Source organism: Gekko japonicus, unplaced genomic scaffold (genome assembly GCF_001447785.1).
Source record: "Gekko japonicus isolate JY-2015 unplaced genomic scaffold, Gekko_japonicus_V1.1 scaffold1877, whole genome shotgun sequence".
NCBI classification, from domain to species: Eukaryota; Metazoa; Chordata; class Lepidosauria; order Squamata; family Gekkonidae; genus Gekko; species Gekko japonicus.
The window spans coordinates 211960-232269 of NW_015170338.1; the positions used below are offsets into that span (position 1 = coordinate 211960).

The 20310-nt window shown below is 41.2% G+C and overlaps 1 protein-coding gene across 1 annotated transcript in view; it reads right to left on the minus strand.

The window, feature by feature from the left end:
* STK32A (serine/threonine kinase 32A) overlaps window positions 1-20310 on the minus strand; it is a 123678-nt gene that overhangs the window by 25571 nt on the left and 77797 nt on the right. Inside the window, exons 4-6 of the mRNA XM_015418159.1 lie at window positions 8296-8385; window positions 4949-5046; window positions 564-680 (exon numbers count right to left, since the gene is read on the minus strand). Of these exons, the coding sequence (XP_015273645.1) occupies window positions 564-680; window positions 4949-5046; window positions 8296-8385 (305 nt within the window). The remainder of the gene's footprint in view (window positions 1-563; window positions 681-4948; window positions 5047-8295; window positions 8386-20310) is intronic.

Genomic DNA, 20310 nt, shown 5'->3' on the forward strand with positions numbered 1-20310 from the left:
GAAAAAACTGACTTTTACTGATTTTACCAAGCATTTTCCACCTGGGGATGGGGGGTGGGAGCGAAACGGATGACACTAATGGCTGCCCACCCTTTAAAGTGAACAGCTGACAGGTGGACCCTCTACACCGTTCGCTTTAAAGGACAGGAAACCATTTCAGCACTCCCTTTTACTTCCCCCTGCTTGGAAGTGGGCGGGGGGAGCGAAATGGAGGACTCTAACTGCTGCCAGTCCTTTAAAGCAAAGTGCTGATGGGGGCGCTCTTTCTCCTCCCTCCCTCCCTCTCTCTCTTTCTTTCCGTGATTTTTTAAATGTAGGCTCACACACAACTTTAATCCTATTAGGTCTTCTGGCTCATGAGACTCCACAGTTTAGAGAGAACATTAATTACAAGATTGTGCACCTCGTACTAGCAGACGTTACCAAATATGAGAGGAAAAGAAGATGCAAGGCTGGTGTTCTGTGAATCCTGAACATGTCTCATCCCTGCTTTATTGGGCTTCCATTCAAGTACAGAATTCTTACCCGTGTCTGGGGTTAACCTGCCTCCAAAGTACACTCACCTTTTGGATTAATGACACCATATCCTTTGACCAAGCAGCAGGATACATTACTGTGGCTGTCTTGAACACATGGGCAATTTCCGTTGCAGCAGTGCTTGAGCGGATATGATATGGCCTCTGTTGGGGGGGGGGGGAAGCAAAGAAAAAATTTGTCCAGCAACACAAATCTAATTTTGGAAAGAGGTCTCCAAACAGTAACACAAATCTAATCTTTGGAAAGAGGTCTCCAAACAGACACTCACTGGCATTTTCCAGACTGCAGCTGCCTTTTGAGTTTCATGGGTGTTGTGGCGGTTCTGATTATCACACCATTGGTGTGATCAATTCACATTTACACGGGCTTTTTTCCCATTTACCCCCCATCACAGTTCCATCTGTTCACCTTCACATTAATAATTGATTTTTCAGGGGGGGTTTCGGGGGTTTTGGTTTGTTTTTTGCACATGTGCTGAAGCATTGCAGTGTTTCAGCAGCCTCAAGGGGGCTATGCAATTCCCGTTAAAGTACACTCCCCACTTATCACACACAATCACACTTCCAGGACGAGCCTGCCCTAGAACACATGGGCAGGGCGTGATCCTCTTACATGAGAGTAGCCCCACTAGCTTTAGTACATCTACTATGGTTTAAAGCAAGGGGTGGGGATGGGACCCAAGGCATTCAAAGTAGCCAGAACATTGCTCTCTCTTCCCCCTTCCATACACTGCTGAGGCTTATGATTACTACTGTGAATCTTCTTCAGTCTCTCTCTGTATTGTTCTGGTAAACATCTCAATATCTGGTTTTTAAGGAACTGGAATTGCAGAATCCCCCCAATATCACCTTGAAGATTGACTCAGAATCTCCAAGCACATTTTTTACTGTATAGTCAATTTCCCTCACTTAGATTGCTTGGGAGAACTTAGTGGAAATCAAAGCAGCACCTTTGCAGCTGGCGATTTCTCTTTTCATTAAAGTTTTTTGGGGGGAAGGCAGGGGGTGGAATCCCACTATGATCTCTAGAGAGTTCAACTAGGGTTGCCAAGTCCTCTTTTCACCCCCAGCAGGGAACTTTGGGGGGGCATCCCGGGGGGGGGTGGGGGCATCCCCGACATGATGATGTCACGCTGGGGATGTCCCCCCGTCCACCCACCCGACAGGGGCGCTGGCTCCCTGCAGTTAAAGGGCCTCCTTTAACTGCAGGAAGCCGGAGTTTCCTCGTGCGTCCAACCTCCGTGGAGATCGGGCACACAGAACACCGGCTCCCTGCAGTTAAAGGGACCCCTTTAACTGCAGGGAGTCGGCATTTCCTCATGCGCCTGACCTCCGCGGGGCCCCCCGCGTCCTGTGACTGGAGGAGTGAGGCAGCTCCCCCACCCCTCTTCTCCCCCCCGGGATCTGCAATGGGGGCGCCTTCCTCCCCCCCTCCCCGCTGCTGGAGACAGAAGGGGGCAGAGAAAGTCCCTTCAGGAGGGCTGCGGGTGGCAAGGGGGACTGCCCAGAAGCGGACGGGTCGCCTTTCTGCCTCCGCTGGGCTCCTCCTGAGCGGACCGCCCCTCCCCTTCCCCCGCGGGCCCTTCCCTGGCCGGGCTGCGGGCGACGAGGGGCATTCCTAAAATTCACCCCGCCTGCTCCCCCGGAGGCCGCTCCAGGCGCTGCGAGGGCCAGGCGCGCTCAGGGCCAGCCGTGGCGCACAGGGCAGCAGCGGCTCTTTGGCGGGCGGGGGGGCACGCCCAGGCGGGGTGCAGTTTAGCGCCCCTGAGGGCCGGCACGCCCTAGGTGAATGCCTAGCTCACCTAGCGGGTGAGCCGGCCCTGAGTGGGGGACCCCTGCCAAACCAGGAGGTTTGGCAACCGTAAGTTCAACTTGAGTCCGCTTCCTGTATAAGCAGAGCAACAGGAGCTGGTGTCAGGCCTCTCAATGGGACTGAATGATTCAGCGCAGGCACCCTCCAGCACTGAAACTTTTCAACGCTGGCATGCAATTTTTTTTGTTTTAAGTTCGCTGCCCAAACCCACTCTTTCTGGGTAGGTTTTGGGTAAAAAACCCAAGAGGTGGGGGAAATGTTCAGATTCCAAGCAAGAGGCTATCTTGCAAATTCATTCCGCAATGGAAAACAGAAAGTACGGGAACAAACTAGTTTAGGAAAGAACCGGGGGGGGGGGGGGGGGTGGGGGCGAGTGGGGGATGTAGTTGTCTAGACACAAGGGGGGGAAAGGGTAACATCAGGGAATGAAATGGAGCATTAAGGCAATCTAGAAAACACCACTGTTTGTGCTGTTCTATGCATGGCTCACACTCTCCCACCCTCAGTTCCCCAGGCCCCTCCTTTCTCAATTGAATTACTGTCACTGGGGAGCCTAATTCAATTGAAGCACATAGGTCAGTGCAGGAGATGTTGGCAACGACAACAAAGCTACATTTAAAAAACAAAAATGAATGGAATGGCAAAGATCAAGGGTTTGCACAGGTGTCCAAGTAGCACTTCACTAACAACCTGCATTCATAAGAAATCAATTAACTGCTGAGGTTCTTTTTCAAAACAAAACCCCTTCTCATATGCCCTGAAATACTTAAATACTGTATTTCTAATTTATTTTCCGGAGTTGGAACTACATCTATTAAGACTTCTAAATAGTGCAGAGATATGGTCCCACTTTTATCTCCTTTGAGGAGGTGACAGACTCCTGAATATACATGATTTTCAACAAGGAAATGTTAAAATGTAGCTTGATAATAGGTACTTCAGTATGAAGAACTGTCTAAACTAAATGCAGAATTGCAGCAGCATCACTCATTCTATTATGGCTGTCAGCAGTTTCTGGAAGAGCAAGTTAAATTAAGGCCACACGTGACCATCCAAGCACCACAAGTGGACCTTGTTACGGGAATCTGTGGCAGAAGCAACAACAGTTGCAATAGGCATTCAGGCGTTCCTCTCTGTGCTTGTCTAGTACTGTAATATGTCCTATGCAGCAGGGCAGCACTCTCTCATGCTTTGGTCTTGACTTGTGGAACCATTTGCCAAAGAGGTTGCCTACCACACTTCTAGATCACTGAGACTGTTAGAAGGCATATAGAAAGAGTCTGGGGAGATACAAAAAAGTTTTAGAGATATTCATATTTCAGAATTATAAGCAACCTTTACTTCCGAGATCTTTTTTATACAGAGAAGAATGCTGAACACCTTATAATTCCTGTACTGAAGCTAGTTATGAGCATCTGAGTTTTGTATTATTTGAGTTTTGTATTACACCAAAGCCCTGAAACGGTTAATGTTTTAAAGTAGCCCACATCTGACAAATGCTGCTGTTGCTGCTGCACTAGAAGGCCATTTACTATTAAATGTTTTCACTTCAGTTAACAACTTTATCAAGAGGCCATTACTAATGCTTATGTGTGACAGAAAAGACAATAAAGTAAGCAGTCAAAACCCTTGAGGATACACAGGGTAGAATGCTGTGAAATATCTCTGTCATTGGAAGGGATTTGTCAGCAAATGGGACTTCCTTGCCTTCTCCCTATAACCCAAAATAATTCACAAAATGCTCCTTGTGGGGGGAGACAGCAGAGCAATGTTTTGCCTGAGATCTTATTCCATTAGTGGTTCTGGAATGACTGAGTGGCATGTGCTCTCAGTTACAGGTGTTGCTCTGCCTCAAATTTAATTGATTATAGATATTTATTTATATCACGCAAACATACACACAAATATCCTCCACCTATTAAAAATGGCTAGAAGATAGACCAGGCTACAATCCTGGACAGCCACATGTAGAAGCAGGGGAGAAGCCTGCGCACAGCTGGAAGCATATTGAAAGGTTTTTTTACTGCCAGTGCTCATCCAGCTGACTATCAGTTTTCAATTTGTGCCAGGTGACAGTTTCTCTCTAAGACTTCACCCAAAGGAACTACTTGTGCATACATCATCACAAAATCACCACAAAATTCTAGATTCCCCCCTTTTCTGGGATCTTGCAGGACAAGAAATTCACCAATGGATTGCCTACCAGACTTCTAAACTCTCCCAGGCAACATACAGCAAACTTTGCAAATGGGTTACTACCCAGTAGCAAGACATGTCAGAACATGAAATGTGTTAGATTACTAATTCACACACAGTGGTTCATTTCTTCCTCAAACTGCAGGGTCAATTCTATGACTGTACAGTGTCTTTTTAAAGACAGATTCTCCCCCCTTGCAATTTCTAAACTCCTGAAAGTTTATGACAACTCCCATGTTAGAAATTCACATTTATCAAATAGATAATTTGCCTGCTAGAGTGAAGTGAGTCTGTCTAGAATTTTAATGAGTACATCACAAAATGCATAAAGATTTTGATGCAGATGATTTCTGGACACCCTACAAATGACAGCCAGATAACATGTGAATGAATGGTACAGTACCCGGCCTCTCAGAAGTTCATAGGCTGTTACACCCAATGACCACCAGTCAACGGCATAGGAGTAGCCAATAGGTTTTGTGGAGCTGAACATCTCAGGTGCTGAAAAAAATATGTTTTACTTTAAATTGCAATCTTATACCAGTTCTATAGGCTTCGTTGTCCCTTGTGGAAATAAACACTCATTCTATAGTGTAAGCATACAACTGTTTTTATTTACCAGGTATAGTTCTCATTTTCTGTTGTATGTATGTGGTATTCATTCATTTATTTTATTAGTTTATGGTAAATTACTGCTACTGTTTTTGTTTTGAGAAGATGTTGGAGAATGGAGATACCTTTTAAACACACTCAAACACACTCACAAATAGTATTTGGCCCCTTCTATTGACACTTCTGACCAGGGAACAGGTGGGAGGAAAGCCACTATGGTGCAGTGGCTCACTAGGTGACCATGGGTCAGTCATTCTCTCTCAGCCTAGCCTACTTCACAGTCATTCTCTCTCAGCCTAGCCTACTTCACAGGATTGTTGTGAAGGTCAAGCAAAGAAGGGGGAGACCTTGTATGATATCATGAGGTCCGTGGAAGAAAAGCAGGATAAACCCTTCTGTAATCTAGTCTCTGGATAGTATATGTTACTGAATATTCTTGCATGATTCTGTAGTAAACACAACAAGATCCATTGTAGGATCAAGCATTCATAAAATATTGCTATAGTCAGTTTACTAATGCATCTTGTTTCAGAAGTCACTGAAGTTCAGGCTTTTAAAAGCTGTGCATTCGAGTTTTGCTCACACGCTTAGTCATAAAACATTACACAATGGCTCAAACAAGCAAACTGGCCTGCAGATGAAAAAGTCTGGAATCACCCTAATGTAGGTGCTCTGCAATCACAGTCAATACCTTCTGAATCACACAGATATAGGGATCAAACCCTACATGTAAAAACAGATCAGAAGCTCCTTCAAATGTTCTTAGTACTTTCTATTCTCAGTCCAACTAGCCCATGAACTCATTCCTGTCTCTTAGGTTTCACAGATAGGGGAAGAAAATCTTTCTCTCATCATGCATTTCAAAACTGTACCATATAACTGAGGACTGAATATGCTGAGAATGGAGTGGGGCCACAAGGAGGATGTGAAGTTGATAACTACATTTGGAATATGAACACAAAGTCCAGGAGCAAGCACAGTAGAGACGGCATTAAACAGGGCCTGTCAGCTTTCCCAGCAAAGGATCAAGGGAAGCCTTAGAAGCCCTTCCTCTTAATCACAGATGTTTTGCATGTGGGCATGGAAATGAGGACAGCCGACACTGTCGTATGAGATAATTAAAGGGCCAAGATTATTCATCTTTACATTGAAGCAAAAAGCTGGGATCTGCTGTACCCACAGGCCAGCCCTATTCACACCCCCAGTTGTGGTGCAGCCAGGTCATTGTTGGGATGCAGAGCAGTCTGGCCTCCTCTGTTCATTCATTCCCAGCTTTACAGTGACCACTGACCCCTATACAGCCTTCCCCTACCCCCCCCCCATGAAGCACGTACAAGGAGGCAGCATAAAGGAGGTCTTCTCTCCCCTCTCATGGCCATGGCAAAGCCCACCCCTTCCCCCTACGCTACAAGAGAGGGGTACATAACCTTTTCCATGTTTGTGTATGGGGGGGGGTTAGGCTGGATAGATCACCTACCCACTCTCTAAAGTATACTTTTTTGTTCTTGTTACTACTACCAGGGCTCTGTGTTTTACACTTGTGAAACATTTCAAAATATCTCTTGTGTTGAATTTCTCCACTGGTACACCTTGAAACTGGTCTCCATTCTTTCCTTTTTTATACACAAGGAAAGTTATTCATGGACAGAGGGAACCTGAGTCCAGATCAAAGCCTGCCTAGTTTAAACCAACATTATTTTATCAGATTACAGGACCACTAACTGTTTAATCAGAGACTATGCTACTGTGCTAACTTGGTTAGAATTTCTGAATGAGAGGAGACCTGTTCAAAAACTAGACAAAGAATACATTTTCACCTAGCTAATGGAAAGATGGAAGTAATAACATATTGTTCTAGTTTTTGTCACCACGGTATCTAAGACTATGGTCAAGAAAATTGGAGCTATTTTTACCATGTTTTACAGGCACATGTGAAAGTTCAAAAGTTCACTGCACAAAAACACCAGGCTCCGGGAAGCTGACTCATCACCTTCCTCTTCTTCTCCTTTTCTTTACAACCTTTTACATAATTTCCAGGTCACATCTTGACTAACGGTTTGATGCAGGTGGGTCACAAATTCATCAATATAAGAGAAGAAGAGTAGGTTTCTATAGCCCACTTTTTTCTACCCTAAGGAGTCTCAAAACAGCTTACAATCCCCTTCCCTTCCTCTCACCACAACAGGAACCTTGTGAGGTAGGTGGGGCTGAGAGATTTCTGAGATAACTGTGACTGGCCCAAAGTCACCCCACAGTCTTCATGTGGAGGAGTGGGGAATCAAGCCCAGTTTTCCAGATTAGTGTCCACTGCTCTTAACCACTACACTGGCTCTGTCGCCACCCAAGTGTGGAAATTGTTCTCTGTACTCATCTCTGTCACCAACGTGACATACCTGCTGAACAAGTGCCTGTGCAACCACTCAGCTACTATTATAATAATTCATGCTGAATCATTTTTTAGCAGCAGCAGCAGCATATGTTTGGGGAGGAGGCGAAATACTATGTTCACCATCATGGCCCACAGAAATGGTACCCCCATCTAAAGTGAAAGGTTGAAACAGAAGATCCTCAAGTGATCTTAGGTGAAACCCAAGCCCCGATGTAAGCAATTAACCATGACCTGTTCATTCAAATTCATGTTTATCCTCATTCTTCTACAGGACAATCCTAAGCAGTGTTACATGCTTTTAAGTCCACTGGCCATAGAATGCTGTATTTTTTATTTTCTTTATTTAAGACATTTTTATGCAACCTTTCCATCCTATCAGGGTTTACAAGACTGGGAACATAAAACTATTAAAACATTTGAGCAATTAAAATATAGTTAAATATAAAATAATTCAATTAAAACACGTAAACATAAATTCTTAAGATTACACTGCAAATTAACGATTAGTCATTAACATGGGTGCCCCATTCACACTTGACAGAACAATGCTGTCAGTTAGCACTTTACTTCTAAAAATATATATTGCTCTGGTTGCAATTGGGGCTTTAAAAGGACTGAGGAAGTGTAGTGTGATGGCTGTGGTTTAAGGAAGATGCATCAACACTCTATATCCTCAGTTAAAAACCAAAGCCATATATGATAAGTCGTACCCACATAAGTAACCTGAATGTCAGCTATTAACTACTCACCCATGTATGGCTTTGTACCGGCAATGGTGGTGACCTGCATGTCCTTGTTTAGTACTGTGGCAATATTGAAATCTGTGATATGCACATGTCCTAAAAGAGAAGAAAATCGTTTACTACATTTATTGAAAATATTTTGATTTCACCTTTCTCCCAGTCCACGGGAATCAAAGCAGTAGCTTATTTTTTTTAATGAACATTTCACTTCGTAGGTGCTCCATTCCAGCGCTGGTTATTAGACACTATGATCAACTATGTTCTTTTGACTTTTTAAGCGTTATGAATAATTTATGTGGGAACAGGGAAGCAAAGGATTTGATCAGCACCATCAATCATTTTCACAACATCATTTAAAGCTGCTATCATCATTTTCTTAACTTTTCCTCTTAAATACTGTGGACCAAATTTCATTAAGTACTGCGCGTATAAACAAGCACTTATATGTCAGTGCTCTGCTGAACTGTCATGGGAGAAATGAGAGCCAGTGTGGCGTAGAAGTTAGTATCACATGAAGATCTAGGAGACCCAGGTTTGTATCCTCAATCTGACATGGGTGCTTGCTGGGTGATCTTGGGCCAGTCTCCCACTCTCAGCCTAACTTGCTTCACCAGGTTGTTGTGAAGATAAAATGGAGGAGAGGAGAAAGATGTAACCTGCTTTGGGCAACTACTGGGGAAAACGGAAGGGTATAACTGGAGTAAATAATAAATGAATAATAATAGATGGAACATGTGCCTTAGGAGATGCCATAATAAAATCAATACAGTGAACTCTATTTCACTGGACTGTGATCCATATAAGTATTGCTGATCAGAAATCCAGACTGAACGAAGAAGGTTGGGTGTGTGAAGGGCTCTCCTCACACAACAACTATCCTATGGTTTTATATGTGAATTCCAACACCCCAAGGGCTCTCACGAAGAGAGAGCCTGGGCAGGGAGATTTTCTGCTAACTTCTGCAAGAACTGGCAAAACTTGCAGAAGAATGAGCAGTCTCTGAAGCAAAGAACCATAGGAGGCTCGACGCTAGAACGCTGAGCAACAGAGAAGCCAACGGAGAACCAAAGGAGTCAAAGGGAGGAGTGAACGTGAAATGGGAAGGAACACCAGAGGAAACTAGCCAAAGCTAAGTAGAACAACAAAATACTGCTACTTTAGTCATCTTTAAGTGTGCAGGGGAAAGCAGATAACGGGCAAAAGAAAACTAAGTACAGCAAAAAGGGGGGGGGAACCGGCTACTAAACAAGTTAATGGCTGTAATAGGGGTAAAGGGAAGAGACCTTAAGGGTGAAGGGGGGGGAAAGGAAAGGGAGTTTAGACATATATATAGGGATTAAATACTTTTTCTTCGCTTTTTCTCCACTTTTCCGAGGTGCTGAGGAGTAAGAGCCGTATCACTTTAAATTTTCCAGTGTCCACTTTGGCGGCGTGATGGTACAGATCGGGGAGAGGAGATCGGACTGAGCGGAAGAGGCGTGGAGGAGGCAGGAACAGAACGCAGAGGGGTGGAATGGCGTGAGGCGGCGTGCTGACGTAGCGGAGGAAAACAATGCGGTGGAAAGCGGGGGCGAGTGGAGAGTGGAGAAGGGAAGCGACGTGACTCGTGCAAACTACAGGGGAAAACAGCAAGCACTGCCTAAAGCTTCATTGATAGACTGGAGTTAATACAAAGCTAAAGAGTGACTAAGTAAATATAAACACAGCAAGGTGGAGGTGGATTGAATACAATAGTAGATTGCATGAACAGAATAAACAGCGCTATACCAACAAAACAGGGGAAAGGGAGTAGGGAGAAAGAAGGAAGTTTGGCTATAGATACGAGAGAGGTACAAGAAGGAAGTAGAAGCAGGATATAAATACACTAAGAAGCAAGATGGACATAAATTAGGAAATTGAAACAAGGGTGGAAAACTAAGATTAGTGTAATCAAAAGATATAAGACCAGAACAAACAAAAATAAAGCAAGCAAAGGAATAATAGGGAACTAACAATAAATAAACAATAAACAGAAAATATAAAATAAGAAAACACTAGAGATTACATGGCAACGGGAGGGAGTGGTAGTAGTGGTAGTAATAGGAAGCCGTCCATACCATCACCAGGTCAAGTACAGCTAAAAATAAACACAATGAGTAACATGCAACTATAGCTCAAGGACCTAAAATCGATGATACAGGAGTGTGTATTGCAGACAATGAAGAAGGTAATTGAACCAATCCATGAAAAAATAAGACTGACAGAACATATTAAAGTTGAAACTGAAGAAATAAAAAAACAAATAAGGGAGAATAGACAAGAAATTATAAAAATTACAAATAAAGCTGAAGTTAAAGAATGACAAAATAGAGGAATCATTAATACATATTGAGATGAATAAAGCAGCGCTGGTAATGAGGTGCCAGAATATTCCAGAAGACATAAAAAAAGATCTTAAAGAGATACTGGTAGAGAACTTGGCAAAACAGAGGTAGGAACCAAAGAGGAAATATCTAAAGAAATAGAGGCTGTATATCGTAGGAACTCAGCTTTTGCTAGGAAATTTAAAAAACCAAGCGAAATGCACATAAAGTTCTATAGAAGAGAAATGAAAGATAAAATCATAAAAGCAGCCAATGAAAAGAAGATAATAATAAACAATATGGAGATTAACTTTTTAAAAGAAACACCCTGGCGAGTTAGAGAAAAAAGGAAAGAATATGGACTTTTAACAAGTCTACTGAGTCCGGTCTATGGATTGGCGATGGCGGTCGCTCTCCCCAGAGCTTGGGGAGTCGATCAGCACACCATCGGCATGGAGGGGTGCCACCTCAAGTGGCACTCCCACAGAGCCTTTGTAAAAGGCTCCAGGCCAGAGGGCTTTGATGGATAGCCTCTTTGACGGCTTGATGCCGGAGAATCGAGGCTTCTCTCCGCTCTGACGGTCCTATCGAAGAGTGGCCTTAGGGCACAAGCTAACCCGACCGGGACAAGCGGGGGAGACCGAGCGGAACAACGATCGATGTGAGCGGGGTCAGGAATGTGACCAACAATGAATGTGAGTTCTAAGTAAACAAACTTTGATAAACGGCACCCCCCCTCCCCGTGGGAAAAGCAGAGCACAAAGAGGGACGCATCTGAAGCACAACGACAGATAAACGCAGCGAAGGGGGAGTGGGAGGAAACAAACAGCGTGTGTATTTTGAGAGACTTTGTTGTTGTTCAGTCGCACAGTCGAGTCCGACTCTTTGCGACCCCATGGACCAGCTCCCTCCAGGCCATCCGGTCTTCCGCCATCCTCTGAAGTTTGCTCAACTTCATGTTCGTTGCATCGATGACACTGTCTAACCATCTCATCCTTTGCCGTCCCCGTCTTCTTTGACCTTCAATCCTTCCCAGCATCAGGGTCTTCTCCAGTGAGTGCTCCCTTCTCATTTGGTGGCCAAAGTATTTGAGCTTCAGTTTCATTATCTGGCCTTCCAGGGAACAGTCAGGGTTGATTTCTTTGAGGATTGACTGATTTGTTCTTCTTACTTGAGTGCAAATAGCGAACTGACGAGTGCTTCGAGCCCGGGAGAAGCCGTTTGAAAGTGTAAACAAAGTTGAAAAATTGCGGCATTCCGAGGAAAGTTTAAAGCGAAGCCTGATAGAGTCCAAGGTTGGAAGAGGGAGCTGACGTCATGAAGCTGTTAGCGGATATGCTCAAGCCAGTGATGGATCAGCTCGAGGGTATTAACCAGCAACTGACCTCGTTAAATCAAAACTTCACTTCACAACAGCGAAAGCTTCCAGAAACGGGAAAAAAAGTGGAGCTGGTGGCTGAGAAACTTACAGAGATGGACACCTCAAGCAAGAAGATGAAGAAAAGAATGGGTGAAGTGGAAACGAAACAAAATCTTCAAGAAAATCATTTTTTGCAGCTGCAAATGGAAAAGGCTAATATGATTCTCAGGTTCCAGGGGGTTCCTGAGACAGAAAAAGAAGATTTGAAGAAGACTCTGGGTGAGATTATCGCTCCAGTGACAGGCTTGCCAGCGGAGGAAATAATAAAAGACATGGAGACAGCTTATAGGGCTTACTCCAATTATCTTTAAAAAAATAGCCTGCCTGGAGAGATTGTGGTGAGATTTGCAAGAAGACAGACCAGAGATGCTATACTAAAGGCAACTTCAGCATCTCCACTGAAATTTGGGAATACAATTATCAAGACTTTAAAAGACATTCCATTTGAAATTCATCAGCAGAGCTACAAGGAGTTAATTACTTTTCTTCAAACAAATGATATACAGTACAGGTGGGCGATTCCTGAAGCTGTCATCTTTAAAATCAACGATAGAAGGGAGAAGATAGACTCCATCTTCAAAGCCAAGGAATTCGATCACTAGTTAGCGAGCACAGAATCTACACATGTTGGATGCGTAGACTGTCCCCCCTGATCAAGAAAGTTCTCTCATAATAACTAATTTACTAATACAGAACAATGTGAAAAACAAGAACTCTACAAGTATATTGTTTTACTAACTCTTTTAATACTAATATTAAGGTTAACATAAAGGGGGTCTCCCACTCTTGGGTTTTTAGTTAGTGTGGGTTTCTTTCCTTTATCCATAGTTGTAGTTCCCCTTCCTATATTTTTCTTTGTAGTTTGTAGTCTTATTGAAAAAAATAAAAATACCCCTCCAGGGGTTTAACCCCCCCCCCCAAACAAGTCTACTGAGAAAGAACGGAATTGTGTATCATTGGCTGATACCTGAAGGAGTTTTATTTACGTTCAGGAGTAGGAGGCAACGTATAGACTCCGTATTCAAAATAGAAAATTGCCTGGAACAGTATGGAGAGGAATTAGGTTGGCAAAAAGAAGAAGGAGATGACGAAGATGAAGAAGGAGGAGAAGAAGATGAAGAGGAAGAGGAAGAAACCCAGGATACGGGAATGGAGGAGGGAAAATCAGAACAAGAACAAGAGAAGGCAAACGATAAGCCAGGGAAAGAAGAAAAAATTGAGGATAATACCGTTGCAAATACTAACAAGGTACCAATATAAAAACAAAACCGAGAGTTTTAGGAAATAAACACACCAGTTATGTTAAGTGATAGAAAATTTAAAATTATATTGATAAATGTAAATGGCTTAAACAGTCAACAAAAAAGATGAAAGACGTTTCACAAGACTGCCAAAATACAACCAGAGATTATTTGCCTACAGGAAACACATATAAAGAAAAGTGATAGTAAATACCTAGCATGTAGGAAACTAGGTAAAGAGTTTATAGCAGCCGATTAAAAAAAATGGGGTGGTGATTTATGTAAAAGAGACACTTTCTCCGGAATTACTATATGGAGACGAGGAAGGCAGAATTATAGCAATCAAAATAAGATGGCAAGACAAGGAATATGTAATAATCAACACGAAATGTATGGGTAAAAAGATAATATGTAATACTTACTAAAAATCCAAGAAAATTAAATAAATAAAAAAAGGAATATGTAATAATGAACATATATGCACTAAATCAAAAACAGGAAACTTACTATAAAACACTATATGAAGTGGTTAAAAAAATAGAGGGACAAAACATTTGCCTAATAGGAGATTTCAAAGCAGTATATTATAGGAGAGTAGATAGGAAATCACATTCTAAGAAAGGGAGTCAAGTACTACCAAAGATATTTTTAGACTTGGCAGAAGAGTATAATTTATTAGATGCGTGAAGAACTAGAAACATGAAAACAAGTGACTACACCTTCTATTCAGCCAGACATAACTCATGGTCAAGAATAGATATGGCATGGTTGACATCTAGTTGGATGCAGGGAATGTTGGATGTGGAGCACCTACCAAAAACATTTGCTGATCATAACCCCATACTGCTTACATTTAAAGAGATAAAGAAAAATCTAAGGTGGAGAATGAACATTGGTTTACTGAGAGATAAAGACTTTATAAAGAGTACAAAGCTAGAGATCCAAGACTTCTTTAAGAGAAATATACAACAAGACATATCTAAAACAACAGTGTGGGATACCTTTAAAGCATACATAAGAGGGTGGTGTATTAATCAAAAGGCATAGAGAAGGAAGAAAAGGCGGGAAACGTATAATATGTTAGTACAAAAAATCTCCAAGGAAGAAAATAAATTTTAAAAAATGGAGGTAAAGAAAGGAATGGAAAATTGAAAACGTTATGAGAAGAAGATGGCCGCTGGAGCTTGTCGAGGGTAGTCGTGTGCGGAGTTGCTCCGTCACATTCTACCGAACCAGGACTCTCTCTCTTAAATTGGGGGGCAAGTGATCTCCTAAGACTTCTAAACAGAAGGGGAGCAAGGAGCTACTTCAACTGCAGCTGTGAAGCAAACGGCTGGAGAGGAAATTGAAGAAGCACTGAAGCAGAGAGACTCAGTGGGGTACCCGAAGGAGACGCCGGGGGAAAGACGTTGCGGCCAGCGCTATCCAGAAACAACGGCTAGCAAAGTGACACCTAACAAAATACAGATAAGTACTATTTCTATGTCTGAATAAGGGCAACTTAGGTTAAATTAAGGATAAATTAAGGATAAGGGGAGTAGCAGAGCAAATAAAAACTGACTCCTCTTTCTCAGAACTAAGGCGCTACAAGGGAACACAAAATAGGCTACAAGCGGCTAAACGCAAACAGAGGAATCGAAGCAAAAAATTTAAGAGGAAGAGGAGACGATAGGCGGACAACTGCGAGGGGCGACAAGAGAGTAACTCCAATGTAAGAAGTCTTACCGGCGAGTAATCTGGGCGTGGCTGACGACGAGGAGCAAGACGCGGAGCCGATAGCAGAGGGCGGAAGTGAGAGGAGACAAGAGGAGCAGAAGCACGCTGGAGAGAGGCCACATCGAATGAACTGGGGGAAGTGTAACAAGAAACACAACACGACCAGGAACAAGAAACAAGGACCGACAAAGTTAAGTACAACGTAGGGACTATAATAAGGAATGTAAAATAAACAGAGCGGGGTGGGAAGAAAAGCTTTAAAGTGTGTTTTTCTCTATTCAGGACTAAGAGCTTAAAAAAGACGGACATGTGGACCTGGAGGTAAACGAACAATAAGAACACTGGGAGAAAAGAAGATACGGGAAAAGGAGAGGGAGGGGGGAGACATCAGCAGGAGAAAGGGGGAGAAAGTAGGTTAAGGAAATAAAGATATAACTAACTCCTTTTGTTGATCTGCTTTGCATGGAAATCGTGATCGGAGGAGTTGCGTGGTGGACGAAAGGGAAGAATCTCCAGGAAGGAGAGACACAGACGGACGAAGAGTGCAAGAAAAGAAAATAAAGCCTGCAACGCGCTGCAGTTCGAGAGGAAGAGAGATAAGAAAAAACACTGTGGGAACTGGGAAAGTACTTTCAAATTTCAGATGTACTGTCTCGATTTGTTTTGAAACTTGTAACTGCTAGTGTATTTAATTTGTTTCGAATCCTAGTGTAATTATTGTGGGCATTGTTTATAACAAAGAGAGCAGAAGTTATTATAAGGGGAAAGAGACAGGATAGTTGGATAAGGAGACAAAAAAGGAGCGGTTAGAAAGGGCTACTAATACAAAGGGAGGAGGCAGAATAATAGAAACAGGGATAAATAGGAAATAACAAAAGTCCACAGAATACAATCAAAGACACTTAATGACAGTTGATGAATAGGTTCCAAAAATTACATTTAACAAAGCTTATAAAATTGCAGGCTAAAATTGCAAAATATAAAACTTATAAAATTTACAAAAAGGGTAAAAGAGAAATGGCTTCTGGACTACCGCCCAGGAAGGGTTCAATCCCTTCACCCAAAATACAAACAACCATACAACAGACCATGAACCCCAAACCAGCGATACCGCTAGAGGACCTCAAAGCGGATTTAAAAGACTGGGTTCAAAATTTGGTGACAGAAACGGTACGTTCATCAGTTAAAGAGGCAGTTAAAGAAACAATGGAGCAAATGTTACCAATGGTGATGAAAGCTCAACTGGAACCAATGCAGGGAAAAATGGATGCAATATTCAAAGAAACAGAAGGAGTTAAGAGTAAACTAGACAGCTACAAACAAAAAATTGATAAAAATACTAAAAATATAAAAAAATTGGAAAAAGGAAACAGAGAAATGCAAGAAGAATTTCAAGAACACAAGGCAAATGTTGAACGACTAGAACAAACACTGATCTCATTAGAAATTGAGAAAGCTTCCATGGTGGTACGGTGTCAAAATCTACCAGAAGGAAAAGGGAAAGATCTAAAAGAAGAAATAGTAACATTACTATCAGAAAAATTGGAAATAGGCGAGAAGGAAGAAGTAAATAAAGACATTGATGCGGTCTATAGGAAAAATACCTCTTATTCAAAAAGGAATAAAACCCCAAGAGAAATGTACATAAAATTTAATAGGAAAGAGATGAGAGACAGAACCTTAAGAAGTGCAAACCAAAAATCAGTACTGATAGGGGAAGAAGAAATAAAATTTCTTAAAGATACACCATGGAGGGTGAGGGAAAAAAGATTTCTATATACTAACCTAACGAGATTATTGAGAGAAAATAATATATTATACAGATGGCTCCTACCAGAAGGATTACTGTTCACTTATCAAAATAAAAGATTTAACATTAACTCGGTGTTCAAGATGGAAAACTTCTTGGAAACGTACGGAGAAGATCTAGGGGGTCAAGGAGATCAAGGAGAAGGAGAAGAAGAAGAATCAGAAAGTTCAGATGAAAAGACAACACAAGAAAAAGGTGATACTCAACTGGTAGAAATAACGGAAATGCAAGAAATAAAAAAGAAGAGAGGAAGGAAAAAAAAACAGGAATAATAACATCAGGAGTAGTGACAAGATACCAGCATAAGGAGAGAGGAAAACAACCTAGGAACAAGGAAGATGGGGAACTGGAAGAAAATTAAAGTCTTTTCAGTAAATGTTAATGGACTTAATGGCCCACAAAAGAGAAGCAGAATTAAACACCAACTGATCAAACTTAATCTTGATGTAATATGTTTACAAGAAACGCATATAAAAAAAGGAGAAGAAAAGTATTTACAGGATAAAAAGTTAGGTATTTTGTTCTCTGACTCAGGTCCACAAAAAAGGAATAAGGGAGTAGCGATATATGTGAAAGAATACTTACAACCAAAATTAGAATTTAAGACAGAAGATGGAAGGGTAATAGCAATATCGATTAAAAAACAAGATAAAAGACTTCTATTAGTTTTGGTTAGCTCCTAACCAAAAACAAAAGAAATTCTTTAAACAATTAAATATGGCACTGTCAGGAAACATACATGAGGAAATTTGCATAATAGGCGATTATAATTCAGTTTTCGATCCTAAATTGGACAAAAAGTCACAGAACATAAGGAAAAAAGCAGTAGGGAACTTAATGTCAAAAGCATTCCTACAGATAGCAGAAGAATTTGTTTTGGTAGATAACTGGAGGACAAAAAACATTAAGACCAAAGACTATACGTTTTACTCGGCACGACATAAGACTTGGTCCAGAATAGATATGGTGTGGACATCGACATCATTCATCAAAACAACGGAAGAAGTAGAGATACTTCCAAATACATTTGCAGACCACAGTCCTATTATGCTCACGCTGAGTAATGAAGTTAAAAACTCGAGATGGTCAATGAATATGGGGTTAGTAAAAGATAAAGAGATATGTGAAAAAACAAGAGAAATGATAAAAGAATTTTTTCAAATAAATACACAACAAGATACAGCTAGGGAAATAATATGGGATGCCTTTAAGGCATATATTAGAGGATGGTGGATAAGTCAAGGAGCATGGAAGAAAAAGCAGGAAATGCAAAAAGTGGCTAAGATTAAAGAAGAAATAGCTGTGGAAGAAAAAAAATGAAAGAGGATTGCAATAAAAGAGTAAAAACAAGTAAATTACAACATCAACTCAACCTAATAATAGCTCAGGATGTGGCCAAAAAAATAGAAAAAGCGAAATTTTATTATTTCGAGTATGGGAATAAACCATCCAGATGGTTGGCATACAAACTTAAAAAAGAACAAGAAAGGAAGATAATTAGAACACTAAAAGATGAAAAGGGAGAAGTGAAAACTAAACAGAAGGAAATAAAACAGGTAGTAGAAAACTTCTATAAGAATTTATATAAAAAGACTGATACATCAGATAAGGTGGTATGGTAAGGATAAAATACATTCAAATTTCCACTCACATATAATTAGACGGGCATTGATAAAAGTCTGGAATGAAATGCCACTAACATTGGAAGGTGAATGGACTAGCAATGGGGTGGCATTCTAACAATGATCAGTGCAATATATAAAGTACAATATGCCAATGTGATTGTTAATGGAGAAATGTCTTCAAGAATAGAGATACAGAAAGGAACACGACAGGGATGCTCGCTATCACCGCTCCTGTTTATATTTGTATTGGAATCACTACTAAGTAGGGTAAGATAAAATGATCTAATAAAAGGATTGAAAACAAAAGGGGAGGAATATAAAGTACTAGCATTTGCGGATGATGTATTTATAATGGAAAACCCAATAAGCACAAGTCAATACTTATTAAATACTATTTTGGAATATGGACACAATGCAGGTTTAAGAATAAATTTGAAAAAGACTAAATTGTTAACAAAAAATTGTACACCCAATGTAACTCAAGAGCTATATAGAGTAACAAATGTCGAAATAGTCAACACCCCTTCTCAAGGTCTAACATGTAAGTCATTATACATGCACATACAACAAACATCACTCATGATTCACTTTAACATTTTCGTCAACCATATTCAACATTTTATGAAGACGTTCAAATTTTTCTTTGGTCAGTGGCTTGGTCAAAGTGTTAGCCATCATTTCCTCTGTGTGACAATGTTCAATCTCAATTTGCTTCTTCCAGTACAGATCTTTCACTAGCACACACTTAATACCAATAGATCTACTTTTCGCTGTGGTGCTTTCTCCCTTACATATAGTAATACAAGCCTGATTGTCCTCAAACGTAACTACAGGTACAGGTTCTCTTATTTCAAAGTCCTTCAACAAATGAAAAATCCATTCAAGTTCACTGCAGGCACTTTCTGCTGAGACACACCCAGCTTCTGCTGTAGACTGCGCCACGACAGTTTGCTTTCTACTAGTCCAGTCTATTAGTCCATCTCCACAGAAGAATAGATATCCACTTGTTGACTTGAAATTGTTTTATTCTTCTCACCAGTTGGTGTCCATATATCCAACTAATCTGGTCCCTTCAAATGGTGCAATTTTCAGTTCTACATCCATTGTTCATTTCAGATACCTTGCTAGTTTCTTTACTGCACTCCAATCATGATGGTTAGGTGAACTCACTTTTCTGCATCAGATGCTGACTGCTGCTGTGATGTCAGGCCTCATGGTTTCGCTCAGGTTTCCCAACTGCTTCTCTATATTCTCCAATGTCTTTGAGAGGTGTTCCATCCTTTTCCTTTAGATATGCAGGTTCAAGTGGTATGCATGACACTTTGCAGTTTTTCATACCAACAGATTCTATAAAGTCCATAATTTTTCATTTCTGGCATAAAAGAAAGGTTCCAACCTCGAGTCTTTCAACTTGTATTCCGAGGTAATGTTTTATGTCTCCAAGCTGCTTGACTTCTACTTCTTTGTTCAGAGCATCAGCTCTTTCTTTAATATCCTCTCTGTTTTGACAAGACACGATCAGGTCATCAACGTAAACCAGAACGTACTGGTATTGTCCATTTTTAATTCTAGTGTATAGGCAAGGTTCAGCTTTCCCTTGCTCAAAGCCTTGTTTCTGCAATAGTCCTGTAATTTTGTTATACCAGGCCTTTGCTCCTTGTTTTAGTCCATAGAGTCTTTTGTTGAGTCTGTAAACGTAATTTTCTTGTCCTTTGACTTTGAAACCCTCAGGTTGTTCCATAAATATTTCTTCAGATAGTTCTCCATTGAGGAATGCTGTCTTTATATTGAGATGCTCTACATTCATGTCTCTTGATGTTGCGACACTAAGAAGTGTTCTAAATGTTGCTTGATTGGTAACTGGAGC